The sequence below is a fragment of the Crocuta crocuta genome, unplaced genomic scaffold, assembly GCF_008692635.1.
Source record: "Crocuta crocuta isolate KB4526 unplaced genomic scaffold, BGI_CrCroc_1.0 scaffold48, whole genome shotgun sequence".
Taxonomy (NCBI): Eukaryota; Metazoa; Chordata; class Mammalia; order Carnivora; family Hyaenidae; genus Crocuta; species Crocuta crocuta.
The window spans coordinates 8,566,427-8,589,098 of record NW_027533089.1 but is presented as its reverse complement, the minus strand read 5'-3'; the positions used below and the strand labels follow the sequence as shown (position 1 = coordinate 8,589,098).

The 22,672-nt window shown below is 37.6% G+C and overlaps 1 protein-coding gene across 1 annotated transcript in view; it reads right to left on the bottom strand.

The window, feature by feature from the left end:
- Positions 1 to 2,120: 2,120 nt before the first annotated feature.
- Positions 2,121 to 22,672, bottom strand: part of ARHGAP29 (Rho GTPase activating protein 29) — a 62,382-nt gene continuing 41,830 nt past the window's right edge. Inside the window, exons 12-22 of the mRNA XM_077746139.1 lie at positions 18,607 to 18,764; positions 17,942 to 18,081; positions 17,357 to 17,461; positions 15,063 to 15,161; positions 13,903 to 14,042; positions 13,448 to 13,636; positions 13,055 to 13,192; positions 8,829 to 9,061; positions 7,262 to 7,592; positions 7,033 to 7,141; positions 2,121 to 5,013 (exon numbers count right to left, since the gene is read on the bottom strand). Coding sequence (XP_077602265.1) covers positions 4,124 to 5,013; positions 7,033 to 7,141; positions 7,262 to 7,592; positions 8,829 to 9,061; positions 13,055 to 13,192; positions 13,448 to 13,636; positions 13,903 to 14,042; positions 15,063 to 15,161; positions 17,357 to 17,461; positions 17,942 to 18,081; positions 18,607 to 18,764 — 2,532 coding nt within the window. The 3' untranslated portion in view covers positions 2,121 to 4,123. The remainder of the gene's footprint in view (positions 5,014 to 7,032; positions 7,142 to 7,261; positions 7,593 to 8,828; positions 9,062 to 13,054; positions 13,193 to 13,447; positions 13,637 to 13,902; positions 14,043 to 15,062; positions 15,162 to 17,356; positions 17,462 to 17,941; positions 18,082 to 18,606; positions 18,765 to 22,672) is intronic.

Here is a 22,672-nt window from a genome sequence, read left to right as displayed (position 1 = left end):
AGTTCAGTATCAAAATAAATGAGTCATATAGAGGAATTAACTGAATAAAGGAGGAATTCATGAGTCCACATTGATATAAATGAATAAACAAATAAATGAATGGAGAAGGGACTGCTTTTCCTCACAGAATATCAACCAAAGCATAAGCAATGATGAATTCACCATTTGACAACCAGAACAGAAATAATTGATTCAGGCAACAGGTGTGAATAGACTCAAACTGGTGACAATTTGATGGGAAACAGGCCCTTCACATAGTCTCAAAAACTCTCCTCACAAAGTTCTTTTTATTAATTTTAAATTGACAAAACTGATAGATACTATCCTAACCAAGTGATCAAACTTAACATCACCAGCAATGGAACAATTTGACATTGTGTATCTCCTTGTAGGATATAATGAGAATACCATTTCCGAAAAAAATGTAGATCCTGAGGAAAAATTGGATAAACCCAAACTGAAAGACATGCTACATAAAGTACCTGGCTTATACTCTTCAAAAAAATCAAGGTCATGAAAGAAAAGACTGAAAAACAGTTCCAGATCAAAGGAGGTAAGAGACAGGACAACGAAATGCACCATTTGATCATGCATTAGGGTGCTGGAGCCAAGAACATGGGACAATCAGCAAATCTGAATGTGGTCTTTGGATTAGATGTCCTACATCAATGTTAATTTCCTGATTTTGATTACCATACTGTGATTACATCGGAGTGTTCTTGTTTTAGGGAAATATCATTAAAGTATTTAAGGAGAATGGGGAATCATGTCTGCAAATTACTTTCAAAATTATATTGGAGACTTACATTTGAATCGATAAATGGAAGGTAAATGAACACCTTTACAATATCAAGGCTTCCAATCCATGCACATCACAGAACACTCCATTTTTTCCAAAATCTTTTTAAATGCTTCTTGATAGAGTCTAAATTGTATCCGTGAAGATCATGTATACATTTTGTGAGATTTATTCTTAGGTATTTCAAATTTATTTTAAGAGATCTTTCTGAAAACTTTTATGGCCTATTAATTGCTGATATGTAGGAATACAACCGACATTTGCATATTGATTGTGAATGTAGCAACTCTGCTAAACTCCAGATGTTACTGAACTGTCCACATATATTATCATATTGGCACAGCAAAACAATTTCCTGCCTCTAGGAAAGAAAAACCCAGAGATTACATTGATGATAACTTATCATAAGAATATACAACGGTTGCCATTTAAAGAGATTTTTATAGCTGTACAAATGCTGTAAGCAACACAATGTTAGCTGGGAATAGTGTAGCTTTAGTATCATGTTTAAATTAATTTTAATCACTCAAGGAAGGGAGGAGTGATTTCATTTGCTTCTGAGATCTCTGGACAAGTCCTTCACAGGGATCATCTCTTCTTCATCTCTACATCAAAAGCAATACATTGCCTGAAGTGCACTAAAAGTGACTTTAAGTATTTATAGATGCTAATGAACTTCTCAGCATGTAAAATAAGCCTATCTAAGAAAGTCTGGACCAACCCTTCACAAATGGCTTCTTGCAAACTTGAATGCTTTCCACAAACCTTTCTGGTGGCGTGGCAGCTCTAAAAGGACTTTCCACTATTCCTCTTTCCCTTGACTCACATTCTTTCCGTATCATAAAACAACTTCCTATGAGGAATTGCTGCCACATTACTGAGTAAAGCAGGACACAGTGAGTACTCTAGAAACAGCAACACCTTCCCAGGAGATACCTGTTTAATGTCCCAGGAAACTAGAAGCACCTGTAGACAGACAGATGAAGCCAGATGAGATGCTGGAGGGCCCTAATGACAGAAAGGCCCAAGTGGAACTCTCACATGTGAGCTTTAACAGCAAGAGGAGGGGCGCCTGGGTGGCTCAGTCAGTTGGGCATCCGACTTTGGCTCAGGTCATGATCTCACGGTTTGTGGGTCTGAGCCCAGCGTTGGGCTCTGTGCTGACAGCTCAGAGCCTGGAGCCTGTTTTGGATTCTGTGTCTCCCTCTCTCTCTGTCCCTCCCCTGCTCATGCGCACTCTCTCTCTCTCTCAGAAATAAGTAAAAAAACATTAAAAAAAAAACAAAAAAGGGAAACAGAGAGGCCAGTTGATTCTACGTCATATTTTTTGACTCTGTTGTTTGAATACATTAAAAGAAAGCTAAAGGAGTTTAAACGTAGATTTTCTAAGCTTCAGTATGGGATGATAAGAAAATTCTGGAGAAGGGATAGTGGTAACAGTTGCAGAACAATGTGAATGTAGTTAATGTTACTGTATACCTAAAAATGGTTAAAATAGCTAATTTTATGTTACACATATTTTACTACAATGAAAAAAATTTTAAGGTGCATTTTCTATTGTTAAATACTACCTAATATTACTTAGTAATAACACAGTAAGAGGACTAACCACCAAGAGTCTGACAGCCCTGCTTGAAGAACCCATGGAACCTAGAGCACATCATAACTGAGCCTCAGTTTCCTTATCTGTCACACAGGAATAGTAAAGTACTTACCTTTAGGTTGCAGTGAAGCTGAAATGAAATCATTTATGTAGGAATTTAGCAGAGTTCGTGGCACAAAGAGAGGGATCAATAAATGTTGGCTCTTATTTACTTTTTAGGTTTTTGTTGCAATACAATTCTTTTATATTCTGTACAATAAAGACTAAAAACAGGGCTCCAGAACAAAGGAGTGAGTTACTTACTTCTCCCTAGTCTCTAATGTCATACTAGCAACATCCTAAAATGCATCCCATGTTATACAGTAAGGGATGTATAAGCCCAAGGGCTGACCACTAAGCCAATGGTTAATAAAATGTAAAGGCTCATATCCTACGAGGCAACAATTTCGGAGAAGCCACAAGAACTTAAAATCATTAAACAGGCCTGTGCGCACACACACACGTATTTTTTTTTTTTATCAAGTATAACACAGTCATATAAAAGCATTTACTACAAATAGAATTCACACATAGAAAAAGAGGATATTTTACTTTTTTGTCCCTTTTATATCCTATTTTAGGCAAAATGATGAAACCCAGAAAATAACGGAACTGTATTAGTTCTAAAAACTGGGAATTTTATAAATGAAATATATCCATCCACTATATTCTTAGAATGAACTATATTCTTACTGAACTATACTCTTAGAATGAACTTAAATAAATCTTTGCCTGATTTGGATGAAACACACATTGTCAATGGTTAAAAGCCTGATAGAAAAAGTACACAGAATTACTTAAAAGTGAAAACATTTCATACCAAAGGAGTGGTTTAAAAAAAAAAAAAAAGAACAGACAATATGAAGAGGAAATGCATTGAATTTTAAAACATTTTTGGACCATTATATAAAATACCAAAGGGCTCAGAACTGTTGAACAACAAAAGTTTATGTAGAACAAAGCCAAGAGGTAAAAAAAATATTAAATGTATTAAAACCATTTAAAGCCAAATAAGGCATAGCTGAACTATGTAATTTAGAAACAAGCTTAAGTGCATTTTCTTTGTACAATTCAACTGACTACCACATGGAAAATCTGGCAATTAACCAAAATGCAATTAGAGATTTGCAAGCCTTTTGGCCATTATGTAAATATTAAAAAGTGAACTGTCAATTGAAAAATAGAAGGTTACATATATACCATATGATTGGTCAAAGACACACTATAAAATTCTGTGAACAAAACAATCATACCAAACAAAGATCTTTCAGGCACTTGCATTCAGAAATACTTCTTTTATAAATAAGCAACGTAGTTTCACTTCAAAAAATAAAGCTGATTTTCCCCAATTGCACCTATTAGTTGAGAACTATATCATATATTAGGGATGCACTTCAATGGACCATTTTATGGGAAAAATCAACTGAACTTTAAAAAACACGAGTCCACCTATTTATTCACAACTTTAAAAATACAGATAATTCCAGTGAGGCACAGATGGGGCCCTATGAAAACAATCTACCATTCAACATAACCAACACAGTATAATGTAGTACAACCACAAAAAGCAAAATCCATGATTTGGCAATACTATACAAAAGGAGCCCTGTCAAAAGTTTCTTTCACAAAACATAATACCACAAAACAAAACAACAAAAAAGAAAAGCTGAATTCTGACAATCCTACACAAACTGCGGGATTTCATCTTCAAGGTCTTCGAATTGTTGCATTCGTTTTAGCCTCGGTCTCTGACACGCAGGAGGCACGTCGGGCAAGTCCCGCTCCTCAGGGCTCTCTCTAGGCTTCCCGGTGGGCTGCCCTGGGGCAGCTGGGGTGCTTTCAGAGTCTGGCACCGTTCTTAGCGCGTGCCCTTGGGGAGCAGGAGTTGTGCTGGGAGGCGGTGCTGGGGAGGGAGCTGCAGGCTTTTCCTCGTCCCCTTTGGCACCACCGGCGGGAGCACGTGGTTTATAAAACGTTGTCCAATGCTGGGGCTGCAGTGTTCTGGGCGCTCGGACAGGAGCAGGAGGGCAGGAGTCAGAGGACCGCCTTCCGGACACCTGTCTCGCTGGCCTCACTGGTTCTGAGTATGGCTTACTGGGCTGGGCGGCACTGACTGGGTGGCCCCCAGTGGTCCTGGTGCTCGTGGTCAGGCCTCTGTCCTGGAACACGCTGGGCACAGTCACTGCAGTCTTTACAGTTAGGCCATTTTGTTCCCACTGTTTCTCCTGAGGGCTTTGTAGAATTGACTGCTCAAAGCCATCCAATTTGGAACAACCAACAGTAGGAGTATCTTTCTTATTAACTCCTTCAAAGGTAGGATTCTTGCAAAACTTGTCTGAATTTACATTTCCCATATGTCTGACATTTCTCTCATTAGGAGGGCTTGCAAGAAGAAGCAGTCTATCTACAGGCAAACTTACAGGTCTGATCTTGGTCCTTGGAGTGTGCCTCTCAACACTGTTTGTTTCCCTATCTGATTTCAGAGTAAGAGGCTTGGAGCTTTTACAAACATCTTCCATCTTCTGTGATGCTGATTCAAGCTCTTGGTCTACAAGCAAACGCACTTTGTTGTCTAAAAAAGGAAAAGATTTATTTAAAAATCAAACTTCACAGCATGTGGTTAATAAGAGGTCTAACTCATTTATAGATGAACAGCCAATCAGAACAGCAAGAGTCTTACGTATTTTTCCAAGTTATTCTCAATTATCTATGCAGAGCTCAATCTGCTATTTTCAGTTCCATTCAACCCACAGTGAAAACATATCCTATTAGATGCCTTAGATGCCCCTTCTTATCTGATCAACTAATAAATGCACTATAACATTCATCCTGTCCAACTGAGTTTGAATAGTTGTGGTTTTAGTAAAAAACAAAAACAGAAACAAAATGTCATTCTCCCCATTTCTGTTTACTCCCAGGCTTACTTTCTTTTCTCTCCTATAGAGTCTGGACCCATGGTCCACGTTTCATCAAACTAGAGTGCGCAGCTTCTTCAAACCTTGTCCCTTTTTGCAGTGTCTCCCCCGAAAAATTCCCATTCTGGAAAATTCCTGCCCTCTGCTCACGCTCCTCTTTACTGCTGGGAAACATCAAACAAGCCTGTGCCTCGGCACCATTCTGGCTTTGAACTTCAGCTGCCCTGAGCACAGCATGCAGCCCTTTCCCCTGTTGCCAGGCCCTCCCCCCACATCTCTGGGGCAGAGCTTTGCAGACAGGAGGCCATCAGAATCACTGGTCAGTCTCCATGTTGGGTGACCCTCTTCCTTACGTGACACCGCTGACCCGTCTGCCCCGGGCTTCCAGGGCAACGCTGTCTCGTGTTGCCTTCCCAGGTTCCTCCCCACATGTAAGGGCCCCTCTAAGGGAACTGAGTGGCTGTAGTCAGGCTATGGACACCAAGTAAAACACGTTCAAGTCTCGAGGGACAAACTTATCGTGCAATGGGTAAGAGTGCAGGCTCTGAAGCCCACATGCCGGCCAAGGCACTGTCACTGTCCCTAAGTGTCTTTATCTACCAAGAAAAAAAAATCATAATTGTATCTATGATGATGTGGTGTTGCCTAAATGATGTAGTCATAAGAAATGTGCAGAATTATCTGATATATAATACGCACTCAAAAAATGACATTTATGAGAACTGCTGTTCCTAATTGGGAGCCCTAGATCACAACAGTGAAAAAAGCACAGATATAAGTTCAAATACTGACTAAACAATTTATCAGGGGCATGACCTTTGACTTTAACCTCTCTCAGACTAAGAGGCTATGAGTCAAATGGGGCTGATACTACCTACCTTACAGCACAGAACTGTTACGAAGATCAACTCAGATATACGGAATCAAACAATAATCACAGTGCTCAGCACAGAGCAGGCAGATATTTAATGAATGTTAGCACCCTTACTTTTTAGTACCTATCAGGCGATGATCACTGATACAGGATTACACATCAAATTTAATGGATATCACTACATTTTTAAAGATTGGAACTTATGTTCTTATATCACACTTATAATGCTGTGATATATAGCATTATAGTAACAAATGGAAGCCTTTCACCAGCTTGACAGCTACTAATCACTGCAACTAAACTTACCATACAGTGAATAAAATGACTGTAGTCAAGAAAATAAAAAAAGATATACACATATTTGTGCTTAATATGTGAAAAGTGACAGGTAAAGGCTTTTGAAAAAAATTTTAGGAGTTTTAGGAGTCTATTTTTAATTTTAGGATTCTAGTTGACTTGTTATGAGTAGTTAGATCAGTACAATGATCTATAATAGACATATGATAATTCATACTGCTCAACACTTTCCAGCCTTGACTTTCACTGATGGCAAAAATGAAAAAGAATTTTTCGGAAAGGGACAAAAATAACTATGAACTCCAAGATGTCTTATTGTAAAGAATGACATTCATTTAAATGTAAGGTATAGTAAACAGCAACTTTTTAATGGCCAGTACAGATCCATTTTTACTACTGAAATTTCTTTTTCTGGTTTCTCTCAACTTCATTCATTTCGGCTTTTAGACATAGTTAAATGGCACAGTTTTAAGTCAGCAAACATGTATTTTACATGGCCACTCACCGGTGAGACATGCATCACATTTTTCTAACACATTTTGCTTTCGTTCTGATTCCTCAAATGATGTAGCTGGCTCAAAACTTTTGGTTTCACTATCCACAGTATGCATATCCTGTTGATGGAGAATTTTCAAACGTAAGAAGTAAAACACACCTTAAAACGATTCAAAGATTTCTCACTTAATACAAACATTACAAAGTTCCAACACAATTCCATAAAGGTCAAAACTCACTTCCTTTGAAGAGAAAAACAATGACTTGGTAGAGTGTTCCAGGTCTCTTTCTTCTGGTGACAACAGAGGCTTTGGAAGACAGCCTTGATCGACATGAGGTGCAACACCACCTATGCTACACACAACTACATCTTGTGGCTGTAGGGACCCATCGAAGATCTTCTGTGAGTAAGAAATGAGGAACTCTACCAACCGTGCTTGATTTGAGTATTCAGCAAGAGAGGAGATGGTGACAGGTGCTGTTGTGGGCCTTGGCCTAATGAGACTTGGGCCAAATATCACCCCCAAATTTTTGGAGTTCATTTTGTTTTCTTCTGCATGATCCACGACTCTGTGAAACAGAACACAGAAAGCTGTCTTGGATTCACCTATTGGATTTCCTTGATGGTAGTTTACTATGGGTTGGGAAGGGTGGAGGAAAAATGGGTGGTAGAAGTCTAGAAAAAGGATATATTTATTTGATTAGATATTGACCACATACCAAATTGGGTTTTATAGTATTAGGATCAAATTTAAGTAACTAGAAAGAACTAATAAAGTTTCACCAGCAGAAAAGCAGAAACAACCTCTAAAAGCTGCTCCCATCTTAGTATATAGCACATCCTCCAGATGCTTATGCTGGAAACGTAAACATTGTCAATTTCCCTCTCACTGCCACAATCAGTCTTTTGATTCTGCCTCCTAAAGATCTCTTTGCCCTATCGCCACTCCCACTGCTCTGGCTCTGCTCAAGCTCTCCACACCTTTCACTTCTAGACTACCCAAGAAGTTCTGAATTGCAGTAAAGGACCCTCTCCAACCCATTCTCCATTTGGCTGCCAGAAAGCTCTAACAAGCGAATCTAAACATGTTAAATTCCTGGCTCAAAATTCTTCAGTAGGTACAGATGGAAGACGGTCAGCTCATCTGGCAGGTATGTATGACTTTATCAGGCCTCTGCCTAACTCACTTCAAGCTACTGCTTGCTTTGTCCTAGCCTAACCAAATTACCTATACTTCCCAAATGCAAGCTTATCTCGTGTCTCTGTGTCTGTTACCATCTACCTGGAATGCTCCTTCACAGATTCTTGGACCAAACCACCACCCTGTTTGTCACGTCTGGCTAAGGGGCTACCTTCTCTGAGTCACGACCTTCGAACCCCCCCATCTCCCTCTGCATGCTGTGCATGGCTCCGTTAGGACAAGAATGATGGCGCAGCTGCACTTGTCTGCAGGTCTGCCCTCAAGCTGACAAGCACAACAGATGACAGAAACCTTACATTCTCATGCTGATTTCCCAGCCAGAGCCTGGCATATAGGAGGCATCTGAGGGAAAGATGTTAGCCGCAAGAATGTATATTCAATGTCTCCCTTTCCCTAACACATATTAGAAATAAGATGTTCCTTTTAAAAACATCACAACAATATGAATGTACTTAATACTACTGAACTGTACACTGAAAAGTGGTTAAGATGGTAAATTTATGTGTATTTTGCTACAATTTTTAAAAAACCAAAAAAAGCAAAACCAAAAAATGGATCAATAATCCACCCACTAACGAATGCCTGTCTTATACAAAATTCTTACCGCTTAAGGTGAACTATGAGGTAATGAAGACTGTTAAAATTTGACACTGGCAGTTGTCTTAGAAGGTCCTTGCTTTTTATAAGAATTCGGTTTACTTCTATACATGTACTTGGCCATTTTTTGTCCTCAGGGTTATCCTTTTTTGACTCCTGTTCTTCATTTACATGTTGGATCTCTTTTGCAAGGTCTATAAATTCCTTGTACAATCTGAATAAAATGAATGGTTCTGGGAGCTAAAGAAATAAAATTACATTAGGAATATCAATCTGTCCACTTTTCCCTCGTTAATAACTTACTGAATACTACGGAGGGATTCAGCATGTCCATTCAGATTCACAGGATTTAAGGTTAATCTTCATTATAAATATATAGTTTGTTACCGATGCGATCTATAAAGTGAATCTGACAACATTGCCAAAAATTATACCTATATTAAATATGATTTAATTCATAATTGGTAAAACTTTTTATTTTTTAAAAAATTTTTATAGTTTATTTATTTTTGAGACAGAGAGAGACAGAGCATGAGTTGGGGAAGGGCAGAGAGTGAGGGAGATACAGAATCTGAAACAGGCTCCAGGCTCTGTGCTGACAGCTCAGAGCCTGATGCAGGGCTCAAATCCACGAACCATGAGATTTGACCTGAGCCGAAGTCTGACGTGTAACTGACTGAGCCACCCAGGTGCCCCGGGTAAAACTTTTTAAAACCTAAAGCTGCACGATGGGATTTTAAAACTCTGCTATATCCTATGCCAATTACATTCATGACTGCCCCAAAGTGAGCAAGATCTTCAGCTGTTTTATTAAAGCCATATTAAAAGTCATATTAAAAACATTAATTCGAAAAAGCTTATATCTGAATTTTATGGGTATGGGGTAGACAGAGAACAAATTACTACGGGGTCCTTGTGTTTTACTTTGGCCAGATTGAAGACCAGCATAAGACAATATGGCTTACAAGAAAGACACTGTCAACATTTTATCTAATTTTTAAGTACAACTTGAATTGCCATAAGTGGGTTAAAGAAAAAGCTCCTCTCTCAAACTCTGCCACCTTGATCTCCCTACTGGCATAAGTGATTTCAATGTTTCCACTGCTCAGCGATGGAAACAGCATATCTCTGGCTAGCTGGTGTCCTGTACTATCTGTGGTGAGGTTGGCTCCCACCTCTCCTGGTCCCAGCTGGTCCCAGAGAAGAGAAGCCTTGACATTAATTTTTACCTCTACTGCTCTCAGATCTAAAGGAGGTCACTTAGCCTCTTGAGGCTTCAGATTTCCCATATAGAAGTAAAATGAAGACTACTCTCTAATACTGTAAGAATTGAGCATGGTTTCCCCAAACTAAAGTGTTGGTCCCATAGTATTCCTGAGATGGAATAGTACTCGACCCCACTTATTTCCTCTCCCTGACTGGCTAGATGAGAGAAAGGATGAATCACTGTGAGATTAAAAGTCATTGAGAGATACTCTGTCTCCATTTTTCAGCTAATTCTACAAAATGTGAACACCCTATAAAAAGAAATAGAAATAGTTTCCTGGGCTAACATGGCAGATCCAACATTTGTACCACTAAAACACAGTTAAACCCTCAAGACTAGCAGAAAAGCAACATTTCACCACTGAAGAGCAGATAAACAAGTAATGACAGCAGTCCTGAGAAAGGTGAAATGAGAACCAATACAATTTATAGGAGACTCAGAGACTGTCAGCACTATGTAGTCTGATCCTGAAGAAGGGTGGACTATTTAAGAAGTATTAGATACCAGATCCTTGTCTCAACTCCATGCTTCTGACCAACCTCTTCCCCAGAAGTGTGAGGATTTCTTCTCTGGGCAGTATAAAACAGAGGGCCTCTGGATGGGCAATGTGAAGCACAAACAACAGGTGGTCAACTTCTACAGATAGGGGTTTAGTGACTATGCATGCTGAGGCAGAGACCCTTGGGGGCTTCTTACCCAACTTGGCTCACAGAGTTCTGGCACCACATCTACAGGCAGGCATAGACCCTTCTGTGAGGTATCAAGTGAGCCTGAGAGCATAGACCTAGAGATACAGACATCAGCTGTTTCCCAGACAGCCTTTCTAGATGACACTAAAGCTCAGAATCTTTAAAGCTTTCATGTATTCAAAAACTTCCAAAGAGATTTCACTTTCCAATTCTTTCAAGCAGACAATCACTGAAGACAGAAATCAAAATAAGTTTCCAAAAAGCCAACTGAAGGTCTTGAACTGTGCTGGCAATATTGTAATCACTAGCCACATATGGCTACTGAGAACTGGAAATGTGGCTATTCCAAACTGACGTGTGCTCTAAATGAAAAATACACACCAGATTTCAAAGACTCAGTAACCTTTCCTTCCAATAATTTAAAAATACTGATTAGATGTTCAGATGGTATTTCAGTATGTTGAATATTAAAATTAATTTCACCTTTTTATGTGGTTCCTAGAAATTTCACTATTATATATAGGGTTCACATTATATTCCTATTGAACAGCACTATAGGCTAAACAAAGAATCCTTTCTAGAAAAAAGCTACGAATATCTCAGATATGTAAGATATTACATTCATTAAAAAAAGATGCTGTGAAAGAAAGACAGCCCAGTTGTTGGAAATTAAATCATGTCTCAGAAATTAAATAGATCACAGTAGATGTGGAAGATAAAACTGAGGAAATCTTTTTAAAAAGTGTTGAAACAAAAACAAAACAAGAAATGAGTAACAGAGAGAAGATGAGGAAACAGAGAATCAGCACGAGGTGTCAAGTATACACATTTAAATTCCAGAAAGAAAATACAGAGAAAATAGAGAGGAGGAAATGAGCAACAAAATTAAGGTCCCAAGAACAAAAGACCAGGGAGGACAGAGCTTGTGGGATGCCTGGAAGGACATAGGAGAATACACTCACTCAAGGTGTAGGTTGTGAAATTTTAAAACAATGGGGAGAAAAAGAAGATTTGACAAGCTTTCAGAGAAAGTAACAGGCCTCATACAAAAAAGCAGAAACGGGAAAGATTTCAGGCTTCAAAGAGAACAATAAAAAAATGTCTCAAAAAAGAGCCTTCAAAACTCTGAAGAAAAAGAATTTCCAGCCTAGACTATTATAACCTTACACGCTATCCATACTCTTCCCTCCCATTCAAGAAAGTAGAATAAAGACATTTACAGATAAATAAGATTTCAAGAATCTAGTCTTCCTCCACCTTGCTCAAGGACAGCACGACCAAAACAGGAGCACAAACCATGAACAGGAAGACAAGACACAGAAGACAGGTGTTCCCCTCAGAAGAGAGAAGGTAGAGAAGGGAGATCTCAGGATGACAGATATTCACAATACTTAAAAAGGATCTGGATGCAGAACAGAACTCCAGAGATGGGAATGGTGAAGACCATCACTGCTAGGCTCTCTGTGACAATCTCTTCACTTTTCCTCAAGGACAGAATGCAGCTGCACTTGACCCCTATCTTTTTTGTACTTGGCTCACCATGACAATGTGCTGATTGTGTCTGCAACCCCTCCATGAGCTGCTGCCTGAAGCCACGAAGGCCGATTATTACTTTACTCCACAGGAGTGTTTTCTTTGGATCTACTCCTAAAAGCCCCAGATTCAACAGTGAGCATAAAAAGAAATACAGAGCAGCCCACCCCTGACCATATTCCTGCTTAATCTCCAGTACTCAGCTTATTTGAAAGCCCTGAATGATGCCCCAGATACACTGAACTTCATGTTCCCAGGATGCATTCATGATCTTGCCCACTGGTCTCCCACATTAGCTATTTGAGAATATCAATGAAGGTGAAGTTGGACAATGGCCTTTGCTTATAAAGCTAGATTTATGCTTTCTTCTCAGGAACCTAAAACTTAACAATGCATCATGTAGGAATATACAAGAGGTATTAAAACTTTTAAGAAAAGAGAAGGAGGTATTAACAAGGTTAGAAAAGACCACTGGGGCCAAGTTGAGGGCTACAACCTGAGAAAGGCACACAGGAGCCTTCTACAGGGTAATGTTCTGATTTCTTAAGCGTGATGGGAAATGAATGTTTTTATTATTATTGGTCTTTATACTTTTATTTTATATCCTCTTTGATCTGTACAATAATTACAGACACAGTGATTTGGTCAATGAAAATATATATGTAGCAAATGTTATCAGCAAAATACAAGTCCTATTTTTTTTCTTTTCTGTTTAATGGTACATTTCAAGGGTAAAAGCTTTACCTGTCGAAGGTATAATTTCAAGACGTCACAGATGTCATGTGCACTAAATTCTGAAATGTCTACCAAGTGCATTCCATTTTCCAAGGCTTGACACAGTTTTTCAGTTTTTATTTTGTTTCCACATACACGATAAATTCCCTTAAATGAAAAAATTGGGCAAAATTCTCCTTTAGTACCAATGGTTAAATGCAGACATATAAATATATCTGATGTGTCTATTTCAATTCAAGGAAAAAACTAGGGCCAAATGAGGTACTATTTTCCAAATAAATCTGAATAAATTCAGTTACTTATTAAAAATTGAGAGCATTGTTTTCCTTTAAAGTCTCACCATTAGAGCAAATCACATAGGCATTTATGTTTTTAAACTTAATTTTAAGTGTTACAATGTACCTGTAGACACAAGGCTCTATTTTCAATCTCTGAAGCACATATTTTGAGTATAAATGGGATGCCATCTGATTCCTTTTTTGCAACTTGTGTGAATTCTGCTCCAAATAAGTGTATTTTCCCTGGAAGTTTCTGATGACCACAAATGATGACTAAATTTTCCAAACACTTTCGGTGACAAACAAGGAGACACTACAAGAAAATAACAGTTAAAACTCACCTTAAAACTGAACAACAGAGCAAACTAGGTAGAGTGGTAACATAACAAAAACGAGTTTAAAAAGCACTGGTGTTTGAAAATACACGTAATATCTAAATGAAATATAAGATTACAGAAAGTACACTGTATTTTAATTTATTAAAAATATAGCTGCAAGATCTCAATCAATAAAATTAGTAACAAAAAAGTATACAGCAAAAAGCATAAGGGAGCTAATGTAATTCCAGATAGATCTTACCTCTTCACATTCAACACCCTGGAATACTACAATGCCTTCACAATCCCTACATTTTGTGGGGGACCTTAATTTTCGAAACTTGTGAGTGAGAGCTGCCTTTGACATCAATGTTTTCTTAAATGTTCCAAGGGAGTTGGGTCCTTTAAATAGAAATAAATTAGTATAAGAATTATAAAATGGCATAAAAATTATAACACATGATACTAAGTTTAAAAAAAATCTTTAGAATTTGTAGTAATTCATACATTACCAAAAGCTATTATTTTGGGTCTGTAACATCAAAATAAGCATTCAATTTATAGATCTCTTACAAGGTAAACATTTATTAAATATTGGAGCAATGGGTCACAATCACCACCAAACCAGTAAGATATTTCTAAAATAGCATGGTATAATGTTTTCAGAATCAGTAAATCTACACTGGCATTAATAGACTCTTCACAGTGCCTGGAAGAGTGTTATGGAGGTGGCACTACACTCTTAGAAAATGCCCCTATAAAAGCTTGAAAGAAAACTGGCTGTATGAGACTAGTTTGTGGGTATTATTTGCATTTAAAGATAGAGCTACTTTTACTCTTAATTCATTATAAAATTATAGATAATACTAGCTAGTTCTCTATCAGCATCCAAATGGAGGTCAGATATTCCATATTATTTTAGTAAATGATGCCCAAAAAGGTATATCAAGTTCTCAAATGTGCAAAACTAACTTATATGAGTCTAAGTCAAGTCATTAAGGTAACTGATATCTTTTATATCTGTCAACGTCCATAACTTTCCTTGTCCTCAAGAATTTACTTTTCTTGCCTAGCTTCTTGCACTATTTCTTTTAAAGACTTTTTCAGAGTTTCTCATGCATTGCAGCCTTTTAACAGTTCAGTCACTGTATTAGGTTTATAAAAGATCAAAATAACTAGCCTATTTTAGCATCAAATACATTTTAGATCTAGTAGTTTCGTTGCTTATTCTTTTATTTTTAATTGTAACATTTCACTGGTACATTATCAATCCATACTTATATATAACTTTGGGGGATATATTTGTCATTATAATATCTTTTAATACACAGCAAAATAATTCTTTACACTATTTTCCTAATATCATGCAGTGCTGCTGACTCAAAGGGATTAGTGGGTACTTGATTCATGTGAAAGAAATACCGGCTTCTGAAGGGGAAGGTGGCTCTCTCTCATCTAGATCATCTGCAGAAGACATGGTTCCACTGGATGGAGTTCGTGGAAGCTTTCGATGAAAGTCTCCTAAAAGAAAATTGTGAATACAGTCACCTGACCATTCAGTGTAGAATTTAAGAAATGGGTAATGACAAAATCTTTTGAATAACACAAGCCATACTATTCTGCCCAAGAGAACAAATAGAAAAAGCTGTTTCCATTTGCAGACTTTGGATATGGGGAATTATGATATTTATTACTAGGAACGAGAGAGAATTCAACCAAACCTGACTTACCCACATAAATTTAAAATTGAGGAATCATAACATTCCAATGAGACTACCTTACTGTCAACTTCTGATAGTAAGTGTTAGAGACCCTATGCTCTACAAGGGCAAGGAGTACAGGCACAATGGTAAACTGTTATTAAATACTTGTCGAACTGAGTTACAAAGAAATGTATACAATGTAACCTAAAGCTGTCTGAAATATATAAAAATCTATGAATACAGCAATACAACAGTAATATCACATTCATGTTGCCCAGAAGATGGGAAAAGAGGAAGTAGGAATAAAGATCCCTGGCAGGGAGGTAAGAGCACAGGACATAAGGTACATCAGCAAAGGATATTGTGCAGGTATCAGAGCAGCCCGACTAGGTAATGAGGTTTATCTGCTCCCTGCTGATATGACAAACAGGGCGATATGTAAGTGGAAGATTTCACTCACCTCAAGGCCTTAACAATCTTAGGGCTGAGAGATGATTTAAACCAACACCTTTTGCCTTAAAAGATTCCTCTTCAAAATATGCTTAAGAGATAGGTGGTCACCTAGTTTTTGTTTTGAATGTGTTCTCAGCGACTGAGAAATCATGGGGTCACATGTTCCATTTAGAACTATTCTAACTGTAAAATGGCTTCCTGAATCCCAGCCTCTGGTCACACGTCTCCCTAAAGCAGCAGACAAGCCCTGTCCCTGTAATCCCTTCACACTCCAGTATGTGAGGACGGCTGTAATGTCCCCAAGTGTCCTTGTTCCCAGGCAGGCATCCCCAGGTCTTTACCATCTATCTTGTGACTAGTTTATAAATTTTTGTCTCTATCACATAAAGTCTTATAGGATTCCAAATAACTTAGGGCATGCCCTAGTCTGGGTCTTAATTTTGGGGGATAGCTACAACCATCTTGTTTTTACAAAGCTAGTTAGAAATATGAAGTATTTAGGCTCATATCTCCAGGGTGTCGCCTGAACGGAGCTAGTTTTAAAGGAAGACACAAAGTAAGCCTACAAATCCCAATGCTGCATGGAAGTTATTTCTAAATTTAAAATCAAGAGATGTATTTATGTAAATAAAATTTCTGTAATATGTAGAACACTATTAAAAAATGTCTTCGACTTTTGAGGTAGGCTAAATCTTGCAATGTATCTTCCACAGTTCCAAAGAACCTAGGAGAAGGGCCAGGAAGAACAGGACTCCAGCAGTCTTTGGTAAAAGAGTGGAGGAGAAAGAATGTCAAAGTAAGAATCTCATGGGTTTGAAGTAATAATCTTATGGGTTCAAATGCCACCTTTTTGTCCTGCTGGCTGTATTACGTACGGCAACTTATCTTCTTTGAAGCCACTAAAGAAGAGTTTAAAATATCTATCCTGCCTCTCTAAGGAGCCCTGGATTCTCTTTATCAAAGTGACTTTTAAGATGCATTTATAAAAACTGAATAAGTAATTACAGGCACAAAAATTGGTGTTAACTATATTGTTCACCTTAGCAATTAACTACAAAGCAATCTAAAAACTACAGTTATGTTCATAGAATAGTATACTATAGCAGAAATGGTATGAAATAAAATAAATACAGCTATTCACATCAATATGAATCTTTAAAAAAAAAGATGGAAGAAGTCACACACAAAATATAGTATATAATTCCATCTGTATAACATTCCAAAGAGGGAAAAGCTTAAGTAGATACAGGCACTAAAACATTTAAAACAGCTACAGAATTATTAACAAATCAGGATAATGGTTTATTCTGGTGGGCAACAGGGCAAGGTTTTCAAGGAGGTGTCCACAGGGTCCTTCTCATATACTGATAATCTCTTATTTCTTATAGGCTGGGTGGTGAACACATGAGGCTCTGTTTGATTATTTTTCTTTAAACTGTATGTGTGTATATATATATATATACTCTAGGACACAGTTCATTATAAAAATAGTGTAGCTAAAATATATCCCCAAAAAGCATTTCATTGAATTTTCTCTGCTAGACTTTAATACTTACATACCTGGACTTACAGATTCAGAATCCAGAGATCTAGATTCACTGCTTCCACCAGTGCTCTCAGAGTCACTAAACATCCCAAATGTCCATGACCTTATAAAAGAAGGACCTTTAAGAAAAGAATATTTAAAGTCAAACTTGGCTACAGAAGGATTTCATAACGGAAAATACTGACATTAGAGAAAACAAGACAAGTCAAATTTCTTTGGCAGTGATTAACAATCGACGCCTGAGTGGCTCAGTCAGTTAAGCTTCCAGTTTCAGCTCAGGTCATGATCTCACAGTTCATGAGTTCCAGCCCTGCACCGGGCTCTTTGTGTGTCAGTACAGAACCTTCTTTGGATTCTCTGTCTCCCTCTCTCTCTGCCTCTCCCTCACTCACACCCTCTCTCTCTCAAAAATAAATAAACATAAAGAAGAAGAAGAAGAAAAAAAAGACAGCCACAGTGCTTACAACTTTGAATAAGGTCTCACAGAGTTATAATTCAAAGCCTGATTTTTAAAGTTCAGAGCTGCAACTCATTTAATAATCACATTTAAACAATTTGATCTTTCATAAATTAACACTCTCTTTAATGTGAAATGCTACCTGTTACATCAGCACTATTGGAGCATCTGTCCTCTTCAATCTTACTAGAGGGGTCAGGAAGGCGCACTACATCCTCTAATGAGTCGGTGGGTCCATATCCAGAAGTGTGAGGACTATTTGTTAACTGCTTATTTACATTCCTAAGGAAAACCCAAATAAAACTCATCATTTAGGAGAATAACTAATAATCAGCCTATTTTATTCTATTTTCAGAGAAATCTCTTAATTTAATGAACAGAGTAATTAAATTAACTGAATATCAAGAATAAGCCTTCTTATAAGGGTTCAGCTTCTCAAAGGAGATGTGAATAAAATTTATTAATCACTCAAACATGTTACAGCTGAAACATGGAAAAGAGGAGCAAAAGTATGGCCAATAATTCATGTCATAGTTAAACGTTTCTAATATAACCACTGCGGAAAATGGAGGCTGTTTGATCTGTGGGCATTCAAAATTGACATGACCACGATTTGTCAATCGCAGAGGATTACTAAATCTCAAAGAACTGTGCCTTGTCTCAAACTGAAAAGCTTTACTCTTACATGAGTTACATCTGGATATTAAAAAAATTCAGAAATTCTGCCGTTAGAAAAGACACCACCTTATACCAGATAAAAACTTATTTTATCTTTTAAAGTAATTTCATCTATACATTAGTTCTCACCCATCAACTTTTTCTTCTTCAGTTGAATTTGTGGCCTTGACAAACTCACTGTACTCCTGGCCTGGGTCATAGAGTTTGGCGCTATCACAGAGAGACTGTAAATTGCTGGCAAGAGAGGCTGCTTGTAGGTGTTGCATCTGGAAGAGGTTAACTGTTACCTATGGTCACAGAGACAAAAGGCAAAATAACTTAAGCGATCCAGAATGCCTTGTAAATATACATTTATTTCAAGTGCCGGCACCAAGAAAAAGGCCACACTGGGAAGCATACAACACTGAATATCATTTTAAGCATGCTATGCCTGACTTTGGGCAAGGTCTAGGGGGGAAAAAAAAACCAAACCAGATTTAATCCAACACTGAGAAGTAATCCTTGCCAGCAAACTGGCTTTAAACTGAAAAGTACAAATCTTTTTTTGTCTCCCAATCTGCTCCCTGAGGCCGGAACTTAGTCCTTTTCTTCTGGGTCCTCTATGGTAGCACAGTGTCTTAAGTGCTTCATAAAGGGGAAATGACCAAATGAACAGTAATAGGAAGTGTTATTAGCCAAGGCATTCTGTAATTCTGCACATTTTCTGGTATTGCTCTCTCAAACACACATGACTTCAAACTCCATGCCCAGCTTTCATCACCTACATCAAATTTTTAGTTATTCCAGGGTACCTGGATTAGAGCAAATCCTGATGACAGCTGTCCAACTAGAATTTTACTTAATTTCAAATAAGGAAAAATATTTCTCTCATACAAATTATTAATAATCTAAAATCAATTTTGTTCAGTGTAATTTTCTACCCTGTATCTTTTTAAAGACAAATTTTTCTTAAATGTACTTTAAAACAAAACAAAAAATGAAGCAAAACAACTCTTGTTCTAATTCTTTTCACTCTTCAAAGCCCATTGATTTGGTTGGGTCTTTAATGACTAACCTGGTCATTTCTTCTTCCTCTCAGTAATGTAATTATGATCTTTATCCCATACCCTTCAATACTTCATAATTCAAGACAATTTCAGATATTCAGAAGTAATCTTTGATGTCCATGATATAATTTATAATTTTGCTGGGATATAAATGTCATTTGTGTATCTTTTCTAAGAAAGCGAGAGAACCTGAGTGTCTAGCATCTTTGTATCTCAAATAATTTGTCTTTTCTTACAATCTCTAAAAATGCAGTATGTCCTAGAATGAAAATAAAATTTAAAAAAATTTTGAGAGATGGTGTTGAAAAAGAAGTCACCAAAGTCCCAAAGTTCTGCTCTTGATGGAGGAGAAGAGAGCATAATGAAATCTGGAGAAAGTCATGGTTCTTACTTAGAAAATAGTATCTATATCCAAGAACTAAATGTTGGATTTGGTATCTGTTTGTATCTGCATGTGAATAAATACTAGACAGAACTAAAATTGATCAATTAAATTGGTTCAAAAGAACTCTAGCCAATAAGACATTTGTTTCACAAATATATACACAGAATACATTAGCTGTCTCTATACATTCCATGCTGTAGAGATTTTTCTAAGTTTGGGGATTTGTCCAAGTTTGAGAGACTTTAACTTGAAAGTCTACTTCATACACTGATAGGTATTGCTCTCCAATTTTTCACATGGGTTAATTCTCTCTTCCTAAATATATGAAAAACTCTTTGAGAGCAGATATCTGACTTAAATTTCTTTTACATACATAGTGGGCATTAATAAATACGTACATGCTATATTCAAAATTAAGTAACCTATTATTTACTTCAAATTAAAGGAAATCATAATTGTTGGATCACCAAATAGCATCGTTTTTTAAGAGGTACGTAGACAAATAAGATTATAGCTTGTAAGAGAGCTTAAAATTATGATGTATGAAACAAAATCTGATTTGTGGGCGTTTAGTCTGAAAAAAAAACACATCCAGGGAAGGAAGGTAACAATTACCTTTAAATATTTAAAGTGTTATTCTGTAGAAGAGGGAGTATATCACAGTACAGTATAAAAGGGCCACAAGAACATGGATTTTTTTCTGCTCAGTATAAACATTGTATTCGTTTTGGAGTTGTCACACCCAGGCCAAATAATCATCCAGCAAGACAGCACAGTATTTAAGAGCACCGGTTCTGAAGTCATTCAGCCAAGTTCTCTCCTAGCTTTACACCTTACATGCTGGGTGACCTTGATCAAGTTATTTGTACTTCTCTAAGCAAATACTTCAAAAAAGTTAATGTGCAACTGAATCATAAGGGGGATTCTGTTCAAACTGCAGATTCAGATTCCAAAAGTCTGAATTGAAACCTAAGATTCTGCGTTTCTCATAGGCTCCCAACATCATGAGAATATGACCCAAGGACTACATGTTGAGAAGAAAGGTTTTCTAAGCTTTAATTTCTTTCCCAGTGAGATGGAGCTAAAAACAGTTATATTTACTTAATGGAATTGTGTGAGAATTAAATGAGTTAATGTAGGCCAGGAACTTAATACACTGGCAGGTACATACTCAATCTTAGCTAACATCAGCTACTGTCTGAGGTGAAAAAGACTCATTAAATGTAAAGGGTTACCCTCAGTGACTCATAAGGTAATCTCAATTCCTGGGGTTTTATCATTTTTTAAAATTATTTTACTAAAATTGACTCTATAGGTTAATCACACATTAATTGGAAATTGGTAAATGAATGAGATACAATTTTAAATACTCAGGAACATTTTATGGAGAGTTTCTGATTCAAATGGAATAGGCTCACTGCCCCCAGTCTCCCACTGAATTCTCAAACCATCTGAAAATGTTGAAAAGTAAACAGTAGCAGGAAGATGGTAGAAAGAAACAACAGGTGCGCCTGGGTGGCTAAGTCGGTTGAATGCCCGACTCCTGATTTTGGCTCAGGTCATGATCTCACAGGTTTGGGATTGAGCCTGGCATCTGGCTCTGTGCTGAGCAGGGAGCCTGCTTGAGATTCTCATTCTCTCTCCCTCTCTCTCCCTCTCCTTCCCCCTCTCCCCCTCTGCCCCTTCCCCACTCACATTATCCCTGTCTCTCTCAAACTACATACATAAACATTAAGAAAACTACTAATCAAGGTATGAGCAGTCCGGTGCTATGCTTCCTGTATTTCTTTTGCTGCTTCCCAGCCAATACTAAACTCTTATTCAAAGACATGTGACTGAAAGGTGGGGGGGAACCTCCTGGTTTCTTCTGTATGTTTGTTTTCTCTTGTCCCCCAGCACCAAAGCAAGTTCTAAGCACAGAGATGCAGTGCTGTGGCAGTGGTGGCACGAGCAGCTGAGCAGGCATCTAAAACTTTGAGGGGAATTCTTCTCTGTGATCAGATAAATTGTGATCTGAAGAGGGAGGGATTTGATATCCCTATTCTTTTTTGTCTTTATACTTTTCCTACTTGACCCTCAAAGCAGCAGAGTAGGCCAACTAGGTTTCACAGCTAGAAAACCTGGAAGGGATTCTTTAGGAGCTATGAAGTGAACCTAACTAGATCAAATGCCTGCTAAATTTATTTTTAACAATCAACATTCAGTATAGGTTATAAAGTCACATAAGGTAATACTGAAAAGTCCAAGATATCATCCAAAATTACTTGTTACATGAAGGACCAGGAAAACTCAAATCACAAGAGAAAAGACAACAGACACGCACTAACTCTGAGATGACACAGCTATTGGGTTATCGTATAAAGACACTGAAGCAGCTATTATGACAGTTTAAATAAGTAAGGGCAAACAATCTTGAAATATGGTAAGACTGAAGTCTCAGCAGAGAAATGGAAGATTATTAAAAACTAAAATTTACTACTGAAAAATATAACATCCCAAACAAAAAAATTTACTATTTTGACTATACAGGAAAATGGAAATAACAAAGGGAAGAGTCTGTGAACTCGATGACAGATCAATAAAACAACAACCAAAAGAAAAGAGAGGGGTGTCTGGGTGGCCCAGTCAGTTAAGCATCTGACTTCAGCTCAGGTCATGATCTCACAGGTCATGAGTTTGAGCCCCAAATGGGACTCTCTGCTCTCAGCATGGAGCCTGCTTCAGATCCTGTTTCCCTCTCTCTGCCCCTCCCCTCCTTGCTCTC